We start from the raw sequence: 13,938 nt of genomic DNA, 5'->3' as shown, positions 1-13,938 counted from the left end.
TTCCCAGCCGGGCAGTTCTGCTCTCCAGAAGACACCTGCAGTGGAGAGCCGAAAGCAGCTGTGCAGGCCACAGAGGAAGCTGGCACTGGCTCAGCGAAGAACCAAACCAAAACAAGACCTTGCCCACAGTTGGATGGCAAAGTTCCCAGATGGGCAGCTTAAAATAAGGTGATGTGAGGTGTTCGATATAAAAGAAAATAAAACTGCCGGAAACAGACGAATCCTCTCCTAAACCGACTCCTTCGGTGTGTGCAAAGAGCAACTGGGCTCAGGATAAAAATAGTGTTTGTTGATGAGGGGAGATGTGCCTTGTCTATCCAGGGAAAAGCTGCAGCATGACAGCCTCTTTCCTGCCTCAGTAGAGGGCTCTAAGAATCGTCATGGGGGTCACCGAGGAAGAGGGGGGCAGACTGGTGTTACAGACGTGGGGTTAATATTAAACCTGGAAAAGGAGCCACTGCACGGGAATGGCAGAGTGGTGGCTGGAGGTCAGATGTGCCCTTTGTTTATCCATACCTGTCATGCCGAGCAGGAGCATCACTCACGCCAGCTGGCACCTTGGAGTGGCAGGGAGGGAAGGCAGAAAGAACGGTGAGCGGCAGGCAGAGAAAGTTGTGTCTTATGAGCACCCTGATGGCCATTTTACAGATTGGAAACTGAGAATTCCACCAGCGTCCGAAGTTGCCCAGGCAGACACATCTGGAAAGTGTCAGGTGGCTCAGGCCTGTCCGAGTCCCAAGTCTCTGTCACGCCTCATTATGTCCAATAGATTGTCAAAGTATCACTCATGACTGCAAACAGAATAGGAGCAAGGTGGGCATGCTCCAAATTCAACAAACCAAGCAGGTTTCTTTACTATAGGGCTTCAGGAGGTGTTTGATGTTTTAATATACATTGTATAGAGCTAGCCTGCCTGGTCCTTCTGCCTTAACTCAGTACAGAATCATCATCATCTTCATCATCATCATCTTCATCAACAGTCTCACTATATAACCCAGGATGGCCTCAAACTCATGACCCTGCTGCCTCAGTTTCCCAGTTTCTGGGATTACAAGTGTGTGCCACCATACCCAGCACTGAAGAATGTTTTGTTTGGCTTAGAGCATCCCCTGAAACCCGCCCTGGAATCCTTGCTGTTCTCCCCACCCTCCCTAAGCTCCTGAGTCCACCTTGAGTGGTTTGAACTCCTCTTTTGGAAAGATCCACTACGCGGAAAGCACCATAGTGGCATAAATATTGGTGAAGTGTGTCGGGACACAGGGAAGTGAAGGGGTCCGGGTGACAAAGAGAGGTCACGCCCTTTTGGCTAACAGTACTGTTCTGAGCAAGCATTGCTTGGCAATACTCTTGCATTTCTTTAGTCTTCATAAACACTCGTAAGGCAGAAACCACTAGAACCTCCATTGTTCAGGAAAGGGAACTGAGACACAGAAAAGTCTGGTAACACACCTATGAGTATATAGCTCATAACGCTGGGTGTTGCATTTGAGTGGCCTGGCTCTTTAATGCCTCTCGATCATTCATATTGAAAAGACACTTAGTTGTGCTTGTCGGGGGTAAAGAAGGACAGCTGTGGCAGAGTGACAGCTGCCCAGTGTAAAAACTTAATACGTCAACTTACATTTAGAATCTGGCTGTTCTGTGAACATTTGGTGGTTCTTGCCTTCCTAGCTGTGCTAAGTGCTGAGAATTCAGCTACGAGCACACAGTACTTACAATCCAATGGAAGGTCTATGAATAATTAGATCTTGGCATCGTGGTATCAGAAATGGCTTTGGGGTTCCAAGAAAATGTCCACATAATATGAAAGTTTTCAGCAAGGCAAAAGATTTTACTTCTGCAGAAGGGTGAGCAGACCCTATAAATCCAGCAAGCAAACTCTCAGTGGCAGCCCTGTTCCTTAATGCAAAGGGGTTCTGTGCCTCACTCTGAGTGCTCAGAGCCTGGCCTCACATCCTCACACAGCTGGCTAACTCAGTGGGGCAGCTGATAAGCAAAGATTTGAGATCGGGATGTCACCTCATGCACATTCTTTCACCTTGGAAGATGCCAAGGTGGCTTGGGGGGTGTGAGGGGGAGAGAATTTTTTTTTTTTTTTTTTTTTTTTTTTGGTTTTTTGAGACAGAATTACTCTGTAGCTTTGGAACCTGTCCCAGAACTACCTCTTGTAGACCAGGCTGGCCTCGAACTCACAGAGATCTGCCTTCTTCTGCCTCCCGAGTGCTGGGATTAAAGGCATGAGCCACCACTACCTGGCTAAGGGGGATAGGATTTCTGCCAGATGATGTCTTTGCTAATTCCTCTAAATATGGACCCCTCTTAGCCTCAGTTAACCGTTTGGTGGAAAAGGCAGTCCATCTCATTTACATTTTGTACATGCAGGACTGTTATGGGGAAGGAAACAGGGATGATGGGAGCAGGAAGTTCCTTGGCCAAACCCAGACAGCCCTCTACCACTTCCTTCATGAGGCTCCCCCCAGAGCATGTCTGGAAGTTGGTGTGAAAGTAGTTCTGGGAGACCGGACTTTGTTGTTGGTTTATATCTGCAACTTCAAATGCTAGTCCAAGAGAGGCCTGAGCATAGCAATGGGTTACGAGTACCATGGACCAAATCCCATCTTCATGCTTGGGTGGCCAGCACTTTACTGACTGAGCTCTGCCCTCAAACTCACATTTTACATTTTTCAAGATACTTAAAGCTCGGAGTTGAATTCCCTAAATGACTACCATGCTTCTGTGCCCCCAGACCCGTTTTAGAGCCATTCTGAGCAGATCTCCACCTCCCTCCGTTAAACTGTGACTATATATCCATATTTAGTTGTCACAGCAGTGTCTGAAGCTGGGTAATTTATAAGAAAGGGGGTTTATTTTGGCTAAATTTCTGAAGGCTGGGTTGTCAAAGAGAATGGGACAAGGCCTCATTCTTCTCCTGGTGGAAAAGAGAAAGACAAGTAGGGGTGTGTGGCAGAGGTGAATTGTGAAGGGTGGCTTCACCTATTTTTAAAAAATATTTTAATTATTTTGTGGTCTGGATGTTTTACCTGCATGTGTGTCTGTGTACCACATGCATGCGGTGTCCACGGAGGTCAGAAGAGGACGCTGGAGCCCCAGGAACTGGAGTGACAGATAGTTGTGAGCTACCATGTGGTACTGGGACTGAAACCCAGGTCCTCTGCAAGAGTAACAAGAGCTCTTACCCAGGAGTCATCTCTCCAGCCCCCCCACCCCGGGTGGCTTCACGTTTTAAGAACCCAGCACCATCATGGTAACTAATCCCTTGCAACCAGTGATGAGGACACTAATCCTGATGCCTAGTCACCCCTCCACAGACCCCCAACAACCCTCCCAGCAATGGCAATTAAGTTTCCATATAAGTTTTGAGGATACAAACCATTTTCAAATCAGAATACGAAGGGGCCAGACCACGCAATGCCATTGTGAAGGACCCTGTGAGTCAAAAAAAAAAAAAAAAAAAAGGAATTAGAGGTCCCAGAGTTCATCCCCAAAGTTTTTTTGGGTGAAATTCCTAATCCCCACCTTCTTCTTCAGCATAAGAAGCCCACATCAGCGGATTCTCACATCCCCTGACACTCAGGTAAGACTTCACAAGAAATGCAAATGACGGGTCCACCCTGGATTCTGCTCACTTATAATAATTTCACTGCCCCAGAGTCACCAAGGAAACATGGTACAATGCAAGATAATTTAAAATTTTATTTTTATTTATTTTATGTATTTATTTATTGTCGTGGTTAAGATACAATCCCTGTTAATTGTAGGGGATCCATCTGTTAAACAAGAGCCAGGTGTGGTGTGTCATTCAAGTTGTTCTGAGTTGGATGGAGTTGGGAGGGGCCCTGAGAGCTGTTGGGTTAGACCAGCCAGGGCAGCACACCAAGGCCAGCTGGACTGTGACCGAAAAAGCATGGGATAAAACCGGACTCTCTGAACATGGCGAACAATGAGGGCTGATGAGACACCAAGGACAATGGCAGGGGGTTTTGATCCTACTTAATGTGCTGGCTTTGTGGGAGCCTAGCCAGTTTGGATGTTCACCTTCCTAGATATGGACGGAGGGGGGAGGACCTAGGACTTACCACAGGGCAGGGAACCCGGACTGCTCTGTGGACTGGAGAGGGAGGGGGGGGGAGAGGAGTGGGGGGAGGGGGAGAAGGGTGGGAGGAGGGGGAGAAGGGTGGGAGGAGGGGAAGGGAAATGGGAGGCTGGGAGGAGGTGGTAACTTGTTTTTTGTTTATGTTTTTTTTTCTTCTTTTCGCAATAAAAAAAATTAAAAAAAATAGATTTGTGAAATTATCAAGGAAAAAAAAAGACTCTATCTCAAAGACAAACAGAAGGAAGGACAGGAAAGGGAAAGTGGGGAAGGCAAGAAACACATTTAGCAAGAAGACAAAGCTAAAACTCCTGCCTAAGTCATGAACCTCCCTTTTCTTCTCTATTAGAATTGGTCACAAAAGTTGTGAGCTGGTTTTATAATTATTAGATTGTGGACATTACCATGCTTCCTACTGGCATGTGGCATGACCTAGGTGGCTATGAGCACCCTATCACACTTTATCCGGCAGTCTGCTAGGAGACACCATTTGTGCTTCTAAGCCCTGCTTGCCCAGAACAGGCCACGATGAGTTGCCTGGAATGCATGCCTCTGTGAGTCTTTCTTCAGGTAGAGTATGTCTCCAGTGGTGTGGATAGTCCTCTGTCCGCACCTCTGTTCTCTTTGGACATTGTGTTAAAGTTTCAGTTAGGTGTTTCTTATGGTGTGAGTATCAGAGGGTTGTTAGTGTAGAGGGTTGGTGTAATGGGCATTGAGAAGCTTGGGGGTTAGGAGTCAGAAAAAGGACACTAATATAGTTCTGAGATCTCAAAGTCCACTTCCTCCAACAACAGCACACCTATCAGGAGGCTACCTTCCTAAGAGTTGCACTCCCTATGGGCCTATGTGGGCCATTTTTATTCACATCACCACATGTGAATATGTCATATGTCACCACATATGACAGAAGGAGGCATCTTGATGTGTGTGTGTGTGTGAGAGAGAGAGAGAGAGAGAGAGAGAGAGAGAGAGAGAGAGAGAGAGAACTCTGTAGGCAAGGCTAGCCTCGGACTCAAAGATCTGCCTTCCTGTGCCTCCCCAGTGTTGCGACTAAAGAGGTGTGCACCACCTTACCTGGCAAGAGCATGTATTTTTAATTTTGAAATTTTTCTTATATCTTATTTGTGAGTGTGGATGTGTACATGAATACGTGTGCCCTGGTACTTCTGTGGAGATCAAAGGACAACGAGTGAGAGAGAGTCAGTTTCTCTTCTCATCAAGTTGGTTGCTGAGAGGGAACTCAAGTGTCTTTACTGAGCCATCCCACTGGTCCCAAGAGTACATAGAATTTGAAGCCAGACAAACCTGATCTCAAGTCCTGACTCAGACACTTCTTTGTTGTGGCTATTTATTGCTTCTGTGGTTTTAAGCGAGTTGTTTAGGAGCCGAGGATCTTCTCTGCTGTATTATGTGGGTGGCTAGCTAGCAGTGGTCTTGTAAGGATCCGTCAGCAAAGGCTTGTAGGTGTTTGCCTAGGTCCCATCGTAGGTATTCAAGAAGTGAGACCTATGAAATATGTTGGCTAAAGACGCAAATTTCATTTTGCACAGAGAGTTATGAAAATGACCCTAACTTCACGAAAGTGACTTTGATCCAAATGTCATCTCATCTCTGAGACCTATGTTAGTTATATAATGGACCACTCTCCGGCAAACCTTAATGCATTGTAAAAACCAAAACCCAAAGCAAAACAAAACAACAAAAGCCAAACCAAGATGCATCACATCTTAAGGCAGAAGAACTGCATTGAAGATCTCATTTGCCCCTTACTTTGTGATGGACAGTGACTGAACCTTGGCTCCTTATTTATAAAATGTGCTCACAGCCTGTGTCCCTGTGCCCACCACAAAATGACAGTATTTAAAGCAGCAGCATAGAACAGAGATCTGAAAATCATAGTTACAGGCTTTAAGAAAAATTGTAACCAGCAGAGAGAGAAACACAGATACCGTTCATGAAAAACCAAAACAGTCACTTGTGTATTTTGACACCTGTGCAAAATACAGACATCCAATGTAATGTCCAAGGGGAGAGAATAAAAGTGGAGTAAAAGAGGAAGCAATAAATAAAGCGCACAGTGGCCAGCGAGCATCTTTACCAAGTTTGATCTCTGGACCTCCACGGTGGGAGAACTCTGGCTTCCACACTCACGCCATGGCCTGCACACACATACCCCCGTGCCCCATAAGTAAATTTAATGAAAAGAAGATTGCATGGCTTTAAAAAATGCAACGTAAAGGGTTTGAACACACTTAGAACTAAGACATAGCACTCAGCCAGGGGCGGGTTTCCGCTTCTTCCCAAGCTTATTCTGGGAGGCTGCGGACATCAAGCATGTGAAACACAAGCTAGACTGACTCTTTGTCATGAGCTCCACCTTCGGCAAAGGAACTGATCAGAGCTAGAAATTCCTTCGGCAGGAAGCTGTCACCAGGGTGGCACCCAGGAAGCTGCTCCTGGCTGCAGAGTCTGCTGCTGAGATGACCTCAGAGCCCTGATGTAGGAGACACCACTTGACAGCACTGGCAGAGCCAGATCGCCTGCTGCCATGGATCCACTGCAAGCAGCCCACCTGGGTCCTCGGAAGAAGAGGCCCAGGCAGACGGGCACCTCGGTGGGCACCACATCTCACGACATCAGGTTTCGAGACTTGGTCCTCTTCATTTTGGAGAAGAGAATGGGCACGACTCGAAGAGCCTTCCTCATGGAGCTGGCCCGGAGGAAAGGGTTCAGGGTGGAAAGCGAGCTCAGGTAGGACAGCCCTGGTCACTTGGCAAGCAGGTGGGGGCCTTGAGGACATCTCCAAGGGACCCAAGGAGACAGCTGGCTAAGGGAGACAAGACGGGTGCAGGCTGAACGAGATCAGATGGGAAGTAATTGGCACCAAAAGATAAGATTTTTAAAAATCGGCTCCTCATGACTGACTCTGAGATGAATTGCCCAGGGGTGATAAGAAAGAAAAAATTCATCAGAAAACTTGACATGGAAATCACTCAGTTCCATGTTCTACCATACTGAGCCAGCACCACTGGGTGCAGCTGTTTAGACTGCTGCTTTGGGGTAGAGAGGATGGGCTGACGGTGTGTCTCTGACTTGACACACACCTGGCTAGTGCCTCAGTGATGGTTTTCCAAAGAGTGGTCCAGGCCAAGAGGCTTTGGGATGGGATGTTGGTTAAGGGTGTTTGTCTAGGGGTAACAGACGCCACCACAGAGTGCTGTGATAAGAGGGGGGGAAAGAGGTAGTTGAAGCCACCATCTGGACCCAGCTAGACAGTCACTGTCAGGAAGCAGCGGTTACCATGGTGTTTCTGAATATTCTATACGTTCACCGTCTTGAATCAATGAGGAGAATAGAAGTGATTCAGAAAGCCCCAGTAAAGGCCCTGGTACACAAGGTGGCTGCAGACAGAACTGCTGGAGTTACGGCGGGGGACTGTGGGTGACCCACTCAGTTCTCTGTGTGCGACTGTGCACGGGTGGGCTGAGCATAACATGTCAGGGATGCTATGACTTTTACGTGATATTTTGAATTTTAAGTCTTTGAGTTTGACAAGAAGATTGTCAAACATTTCTTGCTGGTGAAATGCGTGCTTTGAAGCAGTGCAGAGACACATTTCCAAGGTCAATAACCAGGCATGCCAAATTCCACACACCAAACTAAGGGGACAATTTTTCGTTTGCTAAAATATCCCCAATCAAAATTTCCTGAATTTCTGAGGTTCTCTTTTCTGAGTTCTTGCCACATGGTCTCCTGCTCTGTTTCGTTATAAGTCATTACAGTCACTCTCAGCTTTGTTCCCGAACATTCTTTTCACACAAGATGAATTTCACCTAATTTTTTTACTATAACTGATCTGTTAGACTTAAATACAGTGTTAGCATTCAAAGAGAAAGAAACTAGATAGATCAAGGAAGGGAACAAAAACAAGAAAAAAAGAGAAATTTAAAAACAGAAATGAAAATTTTTAACACATATAAAGCTGCTTTTCGTGGTAAAGAAATCGAGCAAGGGCCAGCGAGAAAGGTGAGAGCCGTCTGCCTGGGGCCACTTACTCAAAAAGCGCTCTGGTAACCGGTCCAAGCTTCAGGTGGAGGCCCACTGACTGAGTAACGAACTGAGCAGGTTGGCGGGGTCAGGTGTTTAGGGTGGTCATCAGGATGCAGGGAACTTTGTCGGCAAAGGGAATGGAAGAGACAGAGCAGCGCCCCGGGTGCTGACTGCGAGGACTGTGCCCGCTGCTCGGGAGACAGAGTAAACGGGTGCCGGCGAGGAAGCCACCGCTGTGCCTGTGATGGAGCGGAGTTCTCAGGCTGAGAGCACGGACACACTCAACACATGTGTGCGCCGTAGAGGAAAATAAACCACAGGAAGCAGAAGCCCCGGCGCTAACAGAATCTCTGTGCCCAGATACAGAGTCATTAATTTCTTAGGAAGAAACTTCTAGACCTCCTGACTCTAACCCTTCCCAGACCTGTGGTTCGGTACATTCTCCTCTTGGCTCCCTAACATTCAGATGAGTGTTCTATCTGGTGTGATGCTGAGCAAGAGAAAGGATGTCAATATGCTTTGGCAAAGTTCACAGTGAAAAGTGCATTATTCTCTTGTTAACTGGTTAGGTCCATTGACCTGCACAGTCAAACTGAAAGAAGATTGTTTCTCCGCAATATAAACTAGGTCAGATGACAGGAGCAAGCAGGAAGGCAGCCCATGAAAACACTAGAAGCCGTTATCTGGTGTGGGAAGGCGTATGCTCATAGTTCTGTGTCTTCGAATTTCTTTTTCAATGAATACATATTTGTTTGTTTGTTGAGACAGGGTCTCTCTAGATATCCTGGCTGTCCTAGAGCTCACTATATAGGTCAGGCTGGCCTCAAACTCATAGAGATCCTCCTGCCTCTGTTTCCCAAGTGCTGGGATTAAAGGCATGTACCTCCACACCTGGCCCTAGACATACATTTGTTAAAATGATGATAAAACCTACAAAATTGCTTAGTGGGCAAGTGTGTTTGTTGCCCAGCCTGACGACCTGAGTTTGATCCCTGGTAACCACATGGTAGAAGGAAAGAAGCAATTTCTGTAAGCCAGCTCCTACTTCTACACACACACACATACACACACACATGCACACAAACACACATACACACACAATAAATAAATGTTAAAAAAACTTTTAATTTGTGGGTGGAGAGATAGCTCAGAGATAGCACTGATTGCTCCTCCAAATGACCCAGGTTGGTTCCAGCAGCCACAGCACAGTTCTCAACCATCTGCAACTCCAATTCCAGGAGATCTGATGGCTCCACGTGCACCCGGCACCCTAGTGGTGCACAGACATACATGCAAGCAAAACTTCTATACATTAAAAAAAATCAATCAATTGATTAATTAAGCCTTGTGGTGGTGGTGCACAGCTTTAATCCCAGCACTCGGGAGGCAGAGGCAGGTGGATCTCTGTGAGTTCAAGGCTAGCCTGGTCTACAGAGCAAGTTTCAGGACAGACTCCCAAGCTACACAGAGAAATCCTGTCTCAAAAAACCAAAAAGAAGAAGAAAAAAAACCCTCAATTTTTAAAAATATAATAGAAAATTAACAATAATAACAGATAACAGGAAGTTGCAGTTATCACCATCATCATCGTGATTATAAAGAAAGAATACTTGTAGCACATGCGAAGTGGCTCAGCAGATGAAGTCACCTGTGCAAACCTGGCAACCTAAGTTCAACTCGTGGATCCCAGGTAGAGGAGGAAGAAAACTAACTATACTGAGGTGATTTCTGACCTCCATATGTGCACCATGTCATAGGTTAACACGCAGGCACATGTACAATAATATTAATGATTAATAATAAAAATTAATTAAAAGGTAAAAGGGCAAGGGTACCAGTTAATGGTGATTGCTACACTTCTTTCTTGGTTTGTAAAATTCAAAGCCCAAGGCGAGAAGCATCCTGCAGTGTCCATACCCCCTGTATACTTTTGGCTGCCAAGAGGACCAGTCTCGGTCTTACCTTACCTGAGATTCTCAATGTATTGAACTCTCTGGAGTGATTCTGTTCTCTCTATCACGAATGTGTTTTTTGAGTGGAATGCCCCACTCTTCTATGTGCCAAAGGAAGCTGGTTCCTAAAACATGAGTGAGAAGACAAGTCCCTTAATGTAGTTTTGAACATCAAAAAAAAAAAAAAAAAAGATACTGGATTTACTCCAAGACCAGCATCCTAGACTTTATAGCTAACTTCAACTCACCTAATCCAGACTCAAAAAATGGACTCAAATCTCCTGTTTTCTCTGCCCCAATTGCATCCTGAGTTCCTATAGGGTGAGCTACTTGAAAGCTCCCACCAGTCATCCACCCTTCTCTATAAATACATTTTGCTACATTCCCCTATGTCTTGAAACAAATCATCGCAATTGAGGCAGAGGAGCTATGACCAAGAAGGATGGAGTCCCATCTTTCTATTCATCTAGGACCTTCACAAGCTGCTGCAAATGCACCAGAGAACAGCATCATCAGGCCAAGTCGTTTGTAGGACGTTAATGACATTCATTCATGGAGGATGTTGTCTTCACTGAAAGCGAAAATCATTCTCACACCACCACAAAAGACTGTGAGTGTCTGCTCTGTGGAAACCGAACCTGGAACCTCTGCAAGAACAACAAGAGCTCTTAACCACTGAGTCAACCCTGGAGCCCCTCGATTTCTTTTCTGTTGCCATGATAAAAAGCCTGGACTTCGGAAGACATTTGCTCAGGAACTAGATGTGGGGAGCAGGGGAAAGCCTGAGGGAATGTGCATTGTTAACATGGGCACCAGCAGACCCAGGACCAATGCCGCAGACCCATGGGAAATTGGCAAAGCCTTCCCCTGTTCTGGCAGAGTGTATAAAAACTAGCGACTCTTAGCTGGTGCCTTTCCATCAGAATGTACATAGCCCACCTGATTCTAGCTTTGCTGTGTCCATGTGTCTTTCATTTCTTTAGTATCTGTCCCCTCTTCACTCCCTCACCACCCCCGTCAGGTCAAGGCAGTAGGCCATGCAGGCTGTGGGAGCTGCAGAGAGGACTCACAGGAGCACTAGCTGCTCTCCCAGAGGATCCAGGTTAGATTCCCAACACCTGCGTGGTGGCTTACAGCCAACTGAAACTCCAGTCCCAGGGGATCCAATGCCTGCCTCTGGGTTTGTTGGGCACTGGGCAGGCACCAATGTGGTTCCAAACTCATAAAATTAAAAAGATATTTGCTCAGACAGTAATTTACCTGATGATTATTAAACCACCCAAGGACCCTGTTAGTAATTTTTGTAATTAAATACATTTTTCCTTCAGTCTCTGGTCTCTAGTTTTGTAATCATTAACCTAATAAAAACTTTATTTTTTTATACATTCGAGAGCAAAAAATAGAAAATTTATTCCTGTTCTGGTCCAAACTACTTTCTATTTCAAGTTAATGAGAAATTTCATAATCCCATTAAAGGTAGTTAAAGCACCAGGTGAGATCCTGGCCGGGGCTGGAATAGAAAGCTCTCTCTCTCTATTGATGCTGCTGTGTGTTGTTTGAAATCAACCTCAGTCGCTTTACTTTCAAGGATTCTGAAGCACACTGGTTGCTAAGAGAACTGGCTGAGATGGGGTGGGGGTGGGTTAAGCCGGCTTCTCTAAGCAGCTCAGTTTAACTATAAACACTGCTAAAGTCATTGTTTACAAAATACGGGACATGACTTCTCCCCGGCAACAGAGAGAAACATGGAAGTGGTGAGCATCCAAAAGAGCTCAGAAAGTCACACTGGACAGGGCAGGGGTAACAATGACTGTCTCCCTTCTTCATCTAAGGATTCTCTAATAATATGGAATGAGGCAGTGCCAGCTAGGGAGGAGAAGACAAGGATAGGCAGATAGACACATGGGAATACTCCGCGCCAAGATTTGTAGGATAATTCCATAACATGCAACTTTTGAACACCTGAGCCCCACCTGACAATTCTGGCAACATTTGGAATTTCTTCATAAAATTTTATTTGTCACATATATTCTAGTTAACATATAATAACTGTACATATTTATACGGCTAAGAACAAGGATTCAAAATGTGTGTGCGATGAGTATGAGTAAGGATCAAATGTAGTGCTTTGTGCTTCTTTCTCTATTTCTGTGTCTGGAACCACCAGGGGCCTCCTTCCTAGTTCTCCATGACATAAAGTTCGGGCTATTGTGAACTGTGTGTGTGTGTGGGGGGGGGGTGAGCACCACAACTTATTCCTTTCAAATGTATTTGCACACCTGTTACCCATTTTCCTCTACCCTTCCCCTTCTCATCATGCTTCTTTTAGTTGTCCTTATTGAACCACTACAAAAATTCCTCTAGAAAACAATCTTGTATAAATGTGACTGGGGAAATCAGTTGTTAAAGTGATTGCCATGCAAGCACAAGGACCTGAGTTCAGATCCCCAGCACTCATGTAAGAAACTGCATCCAGAGGCAGACTAGGTAAAGAGACGCAGGGTGAAGCCAGGCGCTGAGAGTGTTCGGTGGAGGCAGCATTGTTTACCAAATGGTCCTCAGTTCTGGCTCCTTTGGAGACCCAGAGCAGTTGTAGCCTCCTGTAGATCTTGGTGTGCAGCCAAAGCAGCTATTTTCTGCTTTCCTGGGACAGCTCTAACCTCCCGTAGTCTTGTAGTTCAGACACTTGACAAAATAGGAGAACATCAATTATACACAGGGGCTTCTTGGGCAGATACGTGACAGAGTGTCTCCATTCATATCTCTGCCCCTCGGAGGAATCGTTTGCTTTTCAGCATAGCACCTATTCAGATTCCTTCTCTGTCTTACTGACGTGGCATTCATTCCGATAATCTGTGAGGAGGGTGGAAGGGAACTGAGCGTGGAATTCCTCTGCTCAGGAACCACGCACCGAGTCACAGAGGGCAAACTCGTGGCTACTCAAGTTCACAGGCTTTGGGTTAAAACAGACCAGGATCCAAATCCCGCCCCTGCAGTTATTAGCAGGGTAGGGTTTTTAGTGTCTCCCAAGGTCTTTCCTCGTTGTTGTGTGGAGCTGATGATGCCTGCTTCACAGCATTATTAACAATCAAATGCATGGCGTGTGCATTTAATATAGTTAACACTTAATACCAGCGCCTGGCATACGGCAGTGCCTCAGTGCTCTTGGGTTTTCAATATTGAGGCACTTAAAGCAGAGATAAATCCATATGTTCCCAAGTAGATTTATTGTCACAGTGCATCAATAAGGAATTTTCAGGCGAGCACGCTGGAGGGGGCAAGCCACCCCGTGATACCGTCTGGTGAGGCTCAGGACTCAACATGAAGAACTGTTTAGTCCGAGAGAATTGTCTGCAGGAGACCATGACAGCCACCAACCCAAAGAGGCAATGTCAGCTAGGGTTAGACGCCAGGGAGCACAAGAGGACTGGGCCAGGATGGACAGAGCCTCTAAAATTGAATTTCTGAGATTATTTGTGGTAAAGGACGAGTTTACAAAAAAAATACTCAGTGCTTTAATTTAAACATGAATAATAAAGCTCGTTTGGCAATATCAAGTTAGAACCAGCTTTAAATATTGACTTCAAATTTCTGCTTCTTACTTGGCTGACACCCAGTGGCCTGGTACTGAACTCTGCATGACTCATCACGCATCCACACGATTGTGGCCATGACTTTCCTGCTTCTCCTGCTTGCTTTAGTGGAGGACTTCTTGCTAGCTGTTTGACACAGCCCTTATTTTAGAACACCTCATTTTGATACTTACAATCTCAATTCTTCCTCGAAAAAAGCATCAAGTTTGAAATCTGCAATATTTTTCTAGCT

The 13,938-nt window shown here is 45.7% G+C and overlaps 1 protein-coding gene across 2 annotated transcripts in view; it reads left to right on the top strand.

Annotated features, from left to right (window-relative positions):
• The first annotated feature begins 6,659 nt into the window (after positions 1 to 6,659).
• Positions 6,660 to 13,938, top strand: part of Dntt (DNA nucleotidylexotransferase) — a 31,262-nt gene continuing 23,983 nt past the window's right edge. For both annotated transcript variants that reach the window (XM_041662071.1, XM_041662070.1), the window contains exon 1: positions 6,660 to 6,862. In XM_041662071.1, coding sequence (XP_041518005.1) covers positions 6,660 to 6,862 — 203 coding nt within the window. The remainder of the gene's footprint in view (positions 6,863 to 13,938) is intronic.

This window comes from Microtus oregoni, unplaced genomic scaffold (genome assembly GCF_018167655.1).
Source record: "Microtus oregoni isolate MIOR12 unplaced genomic scaffold, Mior012 000012F_ref0000307, whole genome shotgun sequence".
In the NCBI taxonomy this organism is placed as follows: Eukaryota; Metazoa; Chordata; class Mammalia; order Rodentia; family Cricetidae; genus Microtus; species Microtus oregoni.
Note: the sequence above shows the minus strand (reverse complement) of the source record. Positions and strands in the feature narration are given on the sequence as shown.